The sequence below is a fragment of the Onychomys torridus genome, chromosome 5, assembly GCF_903995425.1.
Source record: "Onychomys torridus chromosome 5, mOncTor1.1, whole genome shotgun sequence".
Lineage (NCBI taxonomy): Eukaryota > Metazoa > Chordata > Mammalia > Rodentia > Cricetidae > Onychomys > Onychomys torridus.
Genome location: NC_050447.1, coordinates 37,590,200 through 37,604,839, shown reverse-complemented (window position 1 = coordinate 37,604,839; position 14,640 = coordinate 37,590,200). Strand labels below are relative to the sequence as shown.

Sequence of the window (14,640 nt, the reverse complement as noted above, 5' to 3'; positions counted from 1 at the left end):
CTGCAATAAATGGCATTTAAAAAAAAAAAAAAAACTTTACTAACAGGTTCACTTCAACTATTTTGTCTAAAAATATTTTAGCTATATATTATGAACTATATTTGATATTTATCTTTTCATTATTGATTAAAAATATTTTCCATTTTCAAAAAAAAATTTATGCTCATTTGTTTTATTTTACCATTAAAAAAATAACTCCCTGTTTAACACAGACACAGACACATACACACACTTTTGAAAAACAAAGCATGTTACAATTACTACAACATCTTTACACACCAGAAACTTTTTTTTTATATTTCTGACAAGAGAAAAAAAACTCTAAAACCTAACATTCATATTGAAGAATCACTTCTCTTAAGAAAATAACTGAAATATTTTATTCAAAAAAATATAAAAACCCTAATACTAGCTGACATACCAATTACCTTTATCAAGCAATATTTTGCACAACTTAATGTGGAGGCCGGGTGATGCCTGAAAATTTAGAGTTCTTTGCACGATAGGCTAACAGTTTATCACTCTGTCAATAAACCTGAGATCTTTTGTTGTTTGGGGGACAGTATCTCATGAACCCCAGGCTGGCCTCAAATTCACAATGTAACTGAGAAATGATTTTGAACTCTTTGATCCTGCCTCCACCTTCCAGGTGCTGGAATTACAGACTTGTGCCATCTGAACTCAACTCAGGGCCTGTGGCATTCGAGGCAAGCACTCTGCCAACTGTGCCCCATCCTCAGCCGTTTGTTTTTCACTGTAAGACAGTGTCTCACCAAGTTGTCCAGGCTGGCTTTGCACTTGCAATCCTGATTAAGTAGCTAGATTACAGGTCTGCACCACCAGACCTGGCTTACTTTAAAAGTATAAATAGACAGACAGATAGATAGATATGATATATTATTTATATATAGATATAATATAAATATATTATATATCATAATTTCAATTGAAGCCTCAGTATGTTAATAAGCCTCAGAGCCATTTGCTTCCTCTCCATTTCAGAAGTAACCAACCACCCAAAACTGCTGTCCCTACTACACATGTAGAAAAGCTGTTTTCGGTGTTTAAACATTTAAAAATATATCATTTCCCTGATCTTCTCATTCCCCATCAATACAAACTCTAATTCACATTTACTGTATCATTTGTTCTACTCTCCACCCCACACCCCTACTTGTGAATATAAACTTACCTACTGTTTTTGAGACCAAATAGGTTGTTTACAATGTTTTACTAGGAAAAACAATGCTGTAATGAATACAGTTACACTGTTTTTACATAATGGACAATAACTGCTTTCCATTATATAAGTTAAATGGCTTGATCAGATGCAATGAGGTTTGTTTTGATTTGATCTTGCAAATATGTGCCACCCTCAGATAGCAATATTCACTTTCATCAGGGGGCACTCTATCATCTTTCTTCCTCAGACATCAGCAGTACTTCTGATCATCAGGTTTTGCAAGATTGTAACAGTCTAATTCTCTTACACTCCCCTCTTTATCAGCTAAACAAAAATTCTAAGAAGCAACATCTCTATATAGATCATCCCATTACCATCAATTCTTCTGAAACATTGTAAAGAAAAGTAAAGATAAATCCTTTCCTTCTACTGACCACTTTCAAAATGAGTTAATTCTATAGTATCTTTTAAGGACAACCAATGAAGTTCATAAAATTATTAGCTTGCTTTCATGGGTACTAACCTGCTTGATGCTGAAGATGGGCTTCTACGGTAGAGCACACACTTAGCAAGTTTAGGGCCTGCGTTCAACACCCACATTGCTAGACTGGGGGAGGGCACATCATTTTTAATCAATTGCACTATTAACCTCAATATTCAGTCATCAGAATTGGGAGCATAACAGACTCTTCCAATGACTACTGAAACCTCTAGTACCAACCTCTGCAGCTAGTCTTTCTGGCTCCTGACACAGACTAATGGTTCTAACTTGTCTTGTATATTCCACAATCTGCATTGAGGATCTGTCATCATTCTAATGGGCTCAGACTCTTTTAAAGTGAAATAGCATTTGGAAATCACAATCAGGGTCTGTTAATGGTGTGATCACTGTTTTTAGGATTTTTGTTTGTTTGTTTCTGGAGACAGGGTTTCTCAGTGTAGTTTTGTTTTGTTTATTTGTGTGTGCCTATTCCTTTCCTGAATCTCACTCTGTAGACCAGGCTGACCTTGAACTCACAGACCCAGGCTCTGCCTCCCGAGTGCTGGGATTAAAGGCGTGTGCCACCACCGCCCGGCATTTTTAGGACTTTTATTTCTTTTTCTTCTTTGAGACAAGTCCCGTATACCCCAGGCTGGCCTCAAATTCTATATAGCCTAGCATGACTTTTAACTTCTGATCCTCCTGCCTCCACCTCCAGAGTGCTGGGATTACAGGTATACATCATCACCCAAGACTTTGTGTATCTAGGCAAATACCCACCCACCTGAGCTCCTGTTTTGTAGGGTATGTCAAGGAACAAAATAAAATGAAGTAAGGTATGTGTTCAAATACTGGTAAGGTCAATCTGGCAATGTAAAAGAAAAACTACCAAGGAGACTATAGCAGCACAGTAGCTATTAATAAAAATCACTAAGAGTGGTTAAAAGAGAAAACCATGAGTATTTCAGCACACAGTGAAAAGGCATCTCATGAAATTAAATAGCAAGAGTTTTCATATGACAAAGGATAACTACCTCGAGCCAATGACAGTCACCAGATTTAGTCATAATATGTAGTTCAAGGTTTTTAATAAGGATGCCTACTATTATTGTCTTTTTCTTTTCCTCCTCTTTTTTTTAAAATATTGTCTTTCTATGTCCTCCTGGTGTCTTGGAGCTTGCTGGCCTCCAACTCACACAGATTCTCCTGCCTCTGCCTCCCAAGAGATGGAATTAAATACTGTCTCTTTAATACTGCAGTACCTATACAGTGTAGTAAGCAGATGAGAAAAGTGTTATAAAGGAGAAAAAAGAATTGCCTTTGTTCTCAGATAACAGTACTAACCACATAGAGAGCAACTCTGAGAATCAAGTTCAATAATGTTGCTAGGCAAAGAAGTCTATAAAAACTGTATTTCTGGGACCTGGAGAGATGGCTCAACAATTAAGAGCACTGAGTGCTCCTCCAGAGGGCCTGGGACCAACAAGGCAGTTAACAACCAGCTGTGACTCCAGTTCCAAGGCATCTGACACCCTCTTCTGGCTATGTTGGACAATGTGTGCACATGGTACATAGACATACGGACAGGCAAGACACCATACACATAAAACTAAATCTCAATTAAAAATTGAGTTTGTTTAAAGAAACTGTACTTATGACACAATTGTTAAAAAAATTAAAGAACAAAGCATGTGCATGCGCGCATACACAGACAGACAAATCTTTAAGGATACAGTTTGTAATTAGGGACAGAAGCTTTGGAGAAGCTGCAGAGAGATGTCTCTTAGAATGCATGAGACTTCATGGCAAGCACTGTGTTTCAGGGGTTACAAAGTCAGGACAGCTATAGCGCACTGACAGGAATGACTCACACACAGGAAACGACACATTACAGGGAGGCTGGATCCAGGGAGAAACAGAACGCTGCCCAGCCCTCTGGCTGCCACCTGGATCTCCTGTCGCCAAAGCTTCTGATCTTTCTAAACTATAGAAGAAGCCCATACTTCTATGTGAAGTTCCTTCATTTGTATAGATTGGTAGCAAATTCAAAACAATTTTCCAAAACGTAACTGTAGAAAATTTGGTCCTGGACCCCAGTTTTCTACTCCTAAAATAAATTTTAGGTACTCAACTTGTGATCAGCAAGATGGCTCAGTGGGTAGAGGCACTTGTGACTAGGCCTACAGACTTGAGTGCCATCCCTAGACCCACAGAGAAAGAGAGGCAACCCCGCTAGCTGTCTTCTTCCTGTCCGTGTGCACTACACATACACATAGATCTGGGATAGGAAGCCTCTGAGACGGTGTCTGAACCACACAAGTGAAAGGTCACACACCTTTGAGGAAATGTTTTACTATTTGGTATAAAATGCTATGGGTACTGTTTCTGACATAAACCCTGATGATAAAGACCCATGGAAGACAATCTCTTAGAATTCAGTACTTCCAAAAGCTGTGTTTGCTCTCCTCCAGGAAATGATAACATAGGTAATGTTTTAGGTACAAATCATAAATGTCTAACATTTATTAACTCAGTCTTCATAATAGCCCTACGCAGGGTTAGGATTGTCTCCATTTTACAGATGAGGACACTGACACACCACGGTCAAAGAGCTTAAAGAGAAGGGAAAAGGTGGGGGAGGCAAGAGAGAAGGGGGGAGAGAGGAAGAGAGGGAAGGAAAGGGGAAAATGCAAACTCTTGTCCCCAATCACTCCGACAGTAAAACAGGAAAGGTGGAGTTCACCCTGGGCAGCCTGGCCCCTGCAGGCTTGTTCTTGGATTCTGGCACTGGACCCTCGGAGATAACTAACTGCCCCTCTCCTGCTTTGGCAGACTCAAGAAAAGCTACACTGGCCTGTTTTGAGTTTCTCCTCCTAATTTTATTCTTTTAAATTGATGCTGGAAGTTTTTGCTGTCTTGGTCACTTTGTTATTTGGCAGGATTAAAATAAATAAACTTAATAGAAATAACTGTTTATAGAATTTAACTAAGCCCAAAAACTGAATAGGCTTTTGTGTTATATAAGGCTGAAGTATAGTCTAGTATTTATTTACTAGCTGAATAAATTTAAACAAGTCACTTAAAACTGTGAATTTAATTTTTTTTTTTCTGGCTCCCTTTCCATAGGATATCTTCAAGACAATTACCTACCTCAAGGTTTTACTGTAAAACTTAAATGAGATTTTACTTTAAGTGGCTACTGAAAACTTTACAATTTTTATGTGTCTCATTAAGTTTTTTTTTCTTTGCATTTTTGAGACAGAGTTTTACTATGTAGCCCAGGCTTGCCTCAAATTTGCTATATAGCCCAAGCTAGCCTCAAAAGTGCAGCTATCCTCCTGCCTCGGCCTCCCAAGTGCTGGGATTATAGGCATGCACCACCATGCCTGGCTTTTCACATTTTGTTTCTATTGACAGCATCATGCTAGACACTGCATTAAAAATTAAAAAGAAACAAGTAAAATTAGTTTTAATAATATATTTTATTTAACCAGTTTATCTAAAGTATCATTTCAACATATCATAGAAAGTTTTCAATATTTTACACTTTTGTGTATGAGGCTTCTAAATACAGTATGTACTTTACACTTATAGCACATTTCAATTTGTATACATTTTCAGTAGAAATACTTTAACTAATTTCAATTTTATAAAATATACAATTGATAAACTCACGTATCCAAATTGCTTAAAACACATTTAAAAATTTTCCAATATCTGAATCAATACTCAAGAAAATTTTATTTTAATAGTCACCTTAGTTAAATTAGCTGTATTTCAAGAGCTCAATGACCAACATATAGCTCCTGACTACCAAAATGAACAGCCCATCTGACAAATAAAATGCAATTACAGGGAAGCTGTTATACACAATTAAACAAGAATGGCTACTCCTCATACCTGGAAGTGAGAGAATCAAGATGTGAACCTTTTTATGGGCATATTATAAAGGAAATTAAAACATAAATAAGGAAGGAACTTGTTCAAATAAAAGAAACAGAGTAATGGACTTAAAATTATAATTCTTAGCCCCAAACAGAAAGATCTTTATTTTTTTAACCAAAATTTTACCATAGCTTTCTTGAATATTCACATTTTTCAACTAAAAAGTCAATGTTTTATCAAATAATAAGTTGCAAAATATCCCCCCAAAAGTCACCTTTACCTTGAAAGTAATTACTTTTAATGTGGTACTATGGATCAAATGTAGGCCTTACATATACTAGGCAAGAATTCCACCACTAAGCTATACCTCAGCCCATGTAATTTTATTTAATCATGTTATAGAAATGAACCTTAACTCTGTGTGTGTGTATACATGTGAATACAGGAATATCCTTTTCAAAACAAAATCTCCAAAACCTTAAATCTACTCTGACTTTAGATTCAAGCGATTCCCCCTTAGAGCTCTCTTCGGGATACATAAACGTACTGTTCACAAGATGGTAACAGTGGGCACCGCCCACTGGAAGGATTCTGAGTCTTTTCTCCACCAGGTCACCTTTTCTTTCTAAAGCTCAATTCTAATATTATACTTCTATAAATATGACCTGATGTTTCAAATGAAATCATCCAAGACTATATATATGGACACCCATGTTTTCTATCATGCCATGCAGTATACAGTAATCATTTGGATCAAATTTAATGTAGCCTACACCTTGAAATATTAGCATCTTTAGGCTCTGACTCCATTAATTCTGTAAGAATAAAATATAAAATTTGTATCAAAGGAGGCACCAGTTATATTTTTTTTTTAGAAAACTGTTAACAACAGATGTGAAAAACAATGCTATTTAGGACTACTCTCATGGAACTCAAATAATGAATGAACACATCCACATGAGATCGCTTCTATTTTTGCTGATCCCTTTCTTCTAACCCAGTCTCCTTTCTTTCTTCTTACAGTAATACCTTAGTTTTCCTGAGAACAACTAATGCTCTTCTATGCCCAAATGTCTATCTAGAGGCAGCTGACCCCACTCACAGCCCTCCACATAACAGAGCACTAACTGAGAGCAGTCTGACAAAACTCCTTCTGAGGACTTTGTTAAGAGGCAGGAGCTAAACAGAGAAAGGGCCTGCTGTCCCGACAGATGTATCACGTTATCGTTGAGAAAGGCGTGCGAGTACTTTTTCTCCCCTAGAGTTGCACTTTCTTTCAATTTTGCAGTCCATTCCTTTAAAAAGACTAGTTAGCATTGACTCTTATGTAGAATAGAATTTGAGACTAAAAATGTTAAGAAATTTTTAAACAACTCATATATCTTCTATGACTAAATCCTAAGCCCCTTTTATCACAATAAAAGCATCAAAAGAAAAAAAGCACCTGCAACTGAAACCATCATCCTCAAAGAACAGACTGGAGAAAGCAAAGAGCGGACATTTGTGTCAGGAAGAGAATCAGCAGGCAGAAAGCTGAACAAACGTGGTAGCAACTAAGGCTTGAAATCAGGACAAAATAAAATGCAAGTACCCGGCATCCACTTAATATCTCTAACTTAAAAGCGTCTGCATTGACATTTTCCCATCTATCACGCACAAGGAAAGTAACTAAGAAAACATTTAGCAAACAGTAATTAAATATTCATTACAGCCCAGGTCCTCTGGCAGAACAATTAGTCCTCTGGTTAGTCTGGTAAATATTTAAGCAGGGGCCACCACTGAAAAGAAGAAATCTCTGATCCACATAGAGAATTACAAGGGAGGGCAAACGAGGGAATGCGGTGCCTTTCCAAGTACATGATTGCTCTCTCCATCCTACCCTTGGTGCCACAATGATCAGACTGCAAACTACAGGCACCTCCCTGCCAGGAAAGGTTTGACTGATTCCCTAAGTCACTGCCATCAAAACAGAAGTGTCCTTGCTAGATGCGGTCTCCCCTCAGCCTACCTGTCCAAAGTGAGCAGGGTAGCCCAGCATGTGCATATATAGTAATTTTGCCACATTCCGACACCGGTATGTATTGTCTTCTTCTCTAAATGATGACCGGATTGCAGCACATTCTTTCTGGATCATTTCTCGTTCCTCAGCTTGGGTTCGGGCTGTCCGGATGGTCCGGATCAGCTCCCGTAATCTGATGGGGGCTGGCATCCTCTGGATATGGAAAGACATAAAATAGAAATGTTCATATTTTTTGCTTCCAAAATCATTCATACAACTTCCTATATAAAATACTGGCTGGTTTTTAAGAATGCAAGACTTGTTAAATCCAGCTTAGATACAATAAAGTTTGATAATAAGCATCAAAGACATTACATGCAAATCCCACAACTTAGTAAATTTCTAGAAAGACTACAAAGGGCTAACAAAACAAGAGACAGACACATTAATGTCTGCCAGATATGATGGCTCATTCCTGTAATCTCAGCATTAGAGAGGCAGAAGTAGGAAAATTACCATGAGTTCAAGGCTAGCCTAGGGTTCATAATGAGTTCCAAACTAGCTTGAGATACAAAGCAAGACCCAAAAGGGGAGGGGAGATAATATATCTACATATCTCACAAGAAAACTGAAATATTAGCACAAATCTTAATCATTAAGGTAATTAGAAAAAAACATGCCTGACTTCAGCAAAGACAGGCGTTTTTTGTTCAACTGCTCCTAAATTCAACACAGCTCAATAAAGTATCTAATGAACATAACCAGAGTGACAGCTCAACATTGCAAAGAATGAGAAATTAGAAGGAAGCAACTGTCCGGTTAAACAGCAATCATCCGTCCACCAAACAGCATTCTGGTACATTGGGTATGTTGTGAAGACACTCATTTTAGAGAAGTTAGAAAAGGGATTAGAGAGGCAGCTCAGCTGGTAGAGTACTATCAACGGGGCCCTGAGTTTAAATCCCCAGCACCAATAATACCTGGTAGGGGAAGGGGTTGTGCTGTGAGTGTGTGCTGGAGGGGGTTGTCCTAATCCAACACATCAAGAGGCAGATACAAAAGATCAGAAATTTAGAATCATCAAGTTTGAGGTCGGCCTGGCTACATAAAACCCAGTTTCAAAAAAATTTTTTTTTAATTTTTAAAAAAGTGAGATGAACCCAATGGAAATGGCGCACACCTTTAATCCCAGCACTCGGGAGGCAGAGGCAGGCAGATCTCTGTGAGTTCGAGGCCAGCCTGGTCTACAGAGTAAGATCCAGGACAGGCACCAAAGCTACAGAGAGAAACCCTGTCTTGAAAAACAAAAAACAAACAAGTGAGATGAAGACAAAAATAAGCTAACCTCCAAAGGCAGCTCTATTAAGTGTCAGGAAGAGTTTTAAAAAATAAGTAGCCATCCCTTTCTGGGAATGGTTCTTTTTCTTTCTTTTTTTTTTCTTTCCTTTTTTTTGAGTTGAGGATGGAACCCAGGGCCTAGCAAGCGCTCTACCACTGAGCTAAATCCCCAACCCTCGTTCTTTTTTTTTTAAGATAAAATTGTTTAGAGGCAAAAAAAAAAAAAAAAAGTAATCTGTAACAGCCAAAACAAGCATAAGGGAAAATAAAATAAAAAAGTTGGAAATTTTGTACTATTTAATTTTAAGGATTATTACAAAGTTATAACAAATAAGTTACTGCAGAACTGAATTTAAGACTCAGAGAATGACAGAGCAAAATGTAAAATTCAGAAATGCTCAACTAGTTTTCAATAAGGTGGCAAAACCATTCAACAGGAGAAAGGAGAAAAATGTTCTTTAGCAAAAAGTGCCAGTACAAATAGATTTCGCACCACCACCACCACCACCACCACCACCACCACCACCACCACCACCCCGGCGGGGATCAATGTTGGGCCAATAAGCTAGCTCAGTAGGTTAAGGCCTGACAACCTGTGTTCAATCTCCATGTCCATACATGGTAGAAAGAGCCAGCCAACTCCCACAAGTTGTTCTCTGACCTCCATTCAAACACCATGGTATAAGCCTACACATACACCCAAATAAAAATATAACAAAAATAAGGTGCTTCATGGGGGGAGAGCAACATATTTCTAATAAATGATGACTATTCAGAATATATAAATAATATAATTCAATAACAAGGCAAGTTTATTTTTTTTTATTCATCCATCCATCCATCTATTTATTTGTTTGTTTGTTTATTGGTTTTTCAAGACAGGGTTTCTCTGTGTAGTTTTGGTGCCTGTCCTGGGTCTTGCTCTGTAGACCAGACTGGCCTCGAACTCACAGAGATCCACCTGGCTCTGCCTTCCGAGTACTGGGATTAAAGGCGTACGCTGCCGCCACCACCACCCGGTGCAAATTTGTTTTTAAATGAGTAAAAGATTCCTAAGGACAGTTCCCTAGAAAAAGACACCCAAAGCCTAAAGACATAGCTCGGTTGATAAAGAGTACTTAATATACACAAAGCCCTAGCACCATGTAGGCATAATGGTGCATACCTATAATCCCAGCACTTGGGAAGTAAAAGCAGAAGGATCAGAAATTCAAGACAATCATCAGCTACATAAATTCAAGGCTAGTTTGAGCTAAATGAGACCCTGTCTCAAAATAAAATAATATACAAATGGCTGTAAGCATATGAAAAGATACTTAACAAGGAAATGCTATTTAAATCACAGTAAGACGGACTCAACTAACCTGGACCAATAGGGGCCCACAGAGACTGAACGAACAGTCAGGGAGCCATGAAGTATGACCTAGGCCCTCCACATATGTTATGGTTTTGTAGCTTTGTCTTCTTGTGGGATCCCTAACAGTGGGAGCAGGGGATCTGACTTTTTGCCTGCTTTTGGGACCCTTTTCCCCTCACTGGGTAGCTTCATCCAGCTTTTTTTGTTTTTAATATTTTTTAATCTTTGATTTTTATGTGGTAGGGTGATCTGCCTGCGTGTGTGTCTGTGCACCACATTCATGCAGTGCTCTTGGAGGCCAGAAATGACTGTCAGATCCCCTGTAACTGCAGTTACAGATGGCTGTGAGCTAACATGTAGGGAATGGGAATTGAGCTCAGATCCTCTGGATGAGCAGCCAGGGCTCTTAACCAGTGAGCCATCTCTCCAGCCCCTTCATCCAGCTTTCTTATGAAGAGAGTTGCCATTGCAACTGATATGCCATGTTCGGTTAGTATCCCTGGCGGGCCTGCCCTTTTCTGAAGGGCAATGGAGAAGTGGATTGGGGAGGGGAGGGGGGGGACAGGAATGGTAGGAGAGGAGAGAGGGGAAACTGGGAAACTGCAGTCGGGATGCAATATATGAGAGGGAAAAACAGTGAGAAACTACAAACAACAGAATGGCTAAATTAAAGGTGCACGTCAAACACCAGGGTTAAAGTTCCGAATAACTGGTAAAGACTGCTCACAGGAAGAAAAGTTGTCCAACTACTTTGGAAAACAATTGATAGTTTCACAGAAAGCTAACTATAGACAACACATTCAGAAAATCTATCCAGCCTGAGGCAGTGGCTCACTCCTTTAATTCCAGCATTTGGGAAGTAGAGGCAAAATCAGCAGTTCAAGATCAACACTGGCTACACAATGAGTTTGTTGGGAATGAGGGAATTAAAAAAAATCTATTCAGCCACGGTGGTGGCGCACGCCTTTAATCCCAGCACTCGGGAGGCAGAGGCAGGCGGATCTCTGTGAGTTCAAGGCCAGCCTGGGCTACAGACCAAGTTCCAGGACAGGAACCAAAGCTACAGAGAAACCCTGTCTTGAAAAAACAAAAAAAAAATTTTTCAGCATTATTCAAGACAGGTATTTACCCACTAAGACTTGCGCACAAATGTTCATAAACACTTCATTTATAATTTATAATTTTAAAAAATTAGAAACAACCCAAATGTCCATAAAAAGATGAATGTATAATGGTTGTGACATAACATGAAATTTCTTAAACTAAACAGTTCTTTAAAAAACATTCTGCGGAGCAAAGTACAAGAGAGTACACACTCCCCCCTCATTTATAGGGCTCTACTGGAAAATTAGAACTAATCAAAAATAATGAAGGAGGAAGGAATGGTTGTCTTGAGGGTAGGGATGGAGACTGACTAAGCATAGGAAATCTGGGGTGATGGACATTCACAAGCTTGTACACATACTTCACATTTAAATAGGTACAATTTAATATATATATATATATATATATATAACCTCAAAAATGTTAAGAAAGTAAAAATTACAAAATTGGGGCTTGGCATGGTGCTCCTGCCTCCAAAAGTAGGGGAGCTCTGTGAGTTCAAGGCCAGCCCAGTCTATATAGTGAGTTCCAGGTAGCCAGCAGCTATATAGTAGAACCTGGCAGGGAGGGGGATAAAAATTAAATAAAGATACTGCAATCTTTAGATGAAGATATCTGTCTTCTTCAGTTCACTATTACCAGCTGCTGAATTCCTAAACCAGTGATTTCAAGCGAAATCACTCATCAGCTCCCTGTAGCGTTCGTTAATCTTCACGTGGGACAATACACTGGAAATTGGGGAAAGCTATCTAAGTACCGTTACCCTCTTAGGAGAGGGCCATATTGGCCCTCTGGAGCCTTTGCACCTCAAGCTACATATATTTAGAGGTTCTCGTGCTCAGAGAAGCACTAGGGGAACCAGGAATGTTAGACACGTCTTCAAAGGGAGAGATGTATAACCTGTTTTCTGCTCAGAAGGTTGGGAATGGATGTGGATAGACTGGTGCCCCCTGCCACTATCTGTAGGGCCAGGCCACACCTGGTTCCCCCAGACTCTTATGTTTATCTCAGACATTCTCCCTAGACCATCTCTTAAGCACTGTTTCTCAGTCAACAGCTCATCTTTGTAGAAGAAGTCATATGTACTTGGAAAAGAGTTTCAATGTAAGCTTTGTTGTACATGCAGATTGAGTTAATTATTACCAGGAAACTTTCTTCCAAAATTGTTCTGTGTTTATATATGCTTAACTAAGCTGCCTGGTGTCAGACTATAGAAATTTAAACCACCACTCGCTATTGAGTAGTGCTGAATCAGATTTTCTTCTTGTCTCACTCAGATTGACACTCTGCTGGCCCTGGTGGTCCCAGAGAACCCCCACACTGCCTGTGTATTCCTGTTACATTTTATGAGACATAGTCAGGGGTCTAGCATTTGAAGTTTACAAAAATATTTTTATATTCATTATCTCATTTGTCCTGTTCTTTCTTTGGTTTTGAAACAGAGTTTTGTATCATTCAGGTTGGATGAAATTGCTACTTAAACCTCTGATACTCGTGTTTCTGCCTCCCAAGTCAAGTGCTCAGATTAAAGGTACGTGCCACTATGCCTAGTTTATATGGTGCTGGGAAGAAAACCCAGAGGTCTGTGCATGGTAGGCAAGCCTTCTACTAAGTGAACTACATCCCCAGCCCTCCTTAGAGCACTTTGTAAGTAAAGTAGAACTCATGCTCCCTCTTTTGCCTATAGAGAAACTGATTTTCAAACACTCTGCAATTTGCTTAAGATCACAAAGGTTAACAGGTGACAGAGGCAGCGCCTGAACCAGTCTTAGATCTCCAGTGTTTGAGCTCTCTTAGTACTTCAAAATGAACATTACACTTACACAGGAAATGACACAACCACTAGGAACTGTTTTAAAGCACTCCAGAAAAAGAAACAACAACACAAGCCAACCAAACAAACCAAACCAGGGAAGAGAAATCAAGAAGATGGGCAAAATGTGATCATTGCTGAATAAATAAATGTTCAGTGCTCTGGTTTTGTGTACATGACATACATTTTCATAATCAAAAGCTCTTAGGAAATCACAAAGCTTCTGTAAAGACATAGTAGAATTGGCAAGAGTGCTTGCTTGACATGCAGGAAGGCCTGGGTTCAATTCCCAGCACTGCATAGTCATGCATGGTAGTGCACACCTGTAATCTAAGCACTCGGGAAGCGAAGGAAAAAGAGTCCGAAGTTAAAAGCCAGCCTAGGATACCTGAGACCATACCAAGGAAAGAAGAACAGAAGGAGGGTTGGAAGAAAGACAGGAAGGAAAGAAGGGGGAGAAGAGGAAACAAAATAGGGAAGGACAAAGGAGAAAGGGAAGAATAGGAAAGAAATTGTCAAATTTCAATAAACAAGGCATTTACACACTTAAATGTCTCATTGATAAGATGCTTAATAGTTAAGGAACTACTTAAAGGCCATTTCCTTATTGTAAACTATAAATGCCACAGACTTTAGAATAAAACATTCGTAAGCAAACTGGTATGCTGCATATGTAATATATAACAGGATTTGCACTAGAAAGCATCAAGAGAACACAGCTGCTAATGACCAAAGCGGTAACTGCCCAAAGCCCAGCCTACTTTCAAAAGTAGACTTGACTACTTCATGGAGGAGAAATTTATCTGGCAAAGCATGGTGGCTCAGCCTGTAATCCCATCACTCAGGAGGCTAAAGTGGGAAGGTCATTACAGGTTCAAAGCTAGATAGTCTCAAAAGGTCAAGACCAAATGCTCCTGGAAGGAATAGGGGTATAGCTGAGTGGCAGACAGCTTGCCTGGCATGCATGGTGCCCGGTTCACAACAGCACCACCAAAAGTAACTGGGAAGCTCTGCTAGAAAACAAGGCTGGAAAAACATCCCAATGATTCTACAAAGAAAAAAAAAAAAAAAAAGGACTGTTAAAAAAGGCTTAAATCTAGTCCCAGAACGTATACTTACTCTAACTCGGGGATGGAGGAGGAGTCAAAAATTTAAGCTACATAATAGAAAAACAGGTTATCTGGCATAAAGCCTAAGCAACCAGTCACAAAAATCACAGAAAAAAAAAGTCCATGCCACCAGTGTGTGTGTGTGTGTGTGTGTGTGTGTGTGTGTGTGTGTGTGTGTGTTTTTAAAGCTCCACGACAATTTATTATTAGAGTTTGAAAGAAAAACTCCCAAGGGGGGGGCAGGAGGGGAAGGGGGGAGGGAGGGAGGAGTGAGAAAACCATTCTGTTTGAGTAAGGCCAGCATGGAGATCAACCACATGGCAGATAAGCAGCAACATACCCAGGAAGGAAGTGTTAGAGAAAGAATAAAA

General features: G+C 39.2%; 1 protein-coding gene across 3 annotated transcripts in view; it reads right to left on the bottom strand.

Annotated features, from left to right (window-relative positions):
• Ap1g1 (adaptor related protein complex 1 subunit gamma 1) overlaps positions 1-14,640 on the bottom strand; it is a 93,146-nt gene that overhangs the window by 52,531 nt on the left and 25,975 nt on the right. For all 3 annotated transcript variants that reach the window (XM_036187150.1, XM_036187148.1, XM_036187147.1), the window contains exon 2: positions 7,558-7,761. In XM_036187150.1, the coding sequence (XP_036043043.1) occupies positions 7,558-7,758 (201 nt within the window). In that variant the 5' untranslated portion in view covers positions 7,759-7,761. The remainder of the gene's footprint in view (positions 1-7,557; positions 7,762-14,640) is intronic.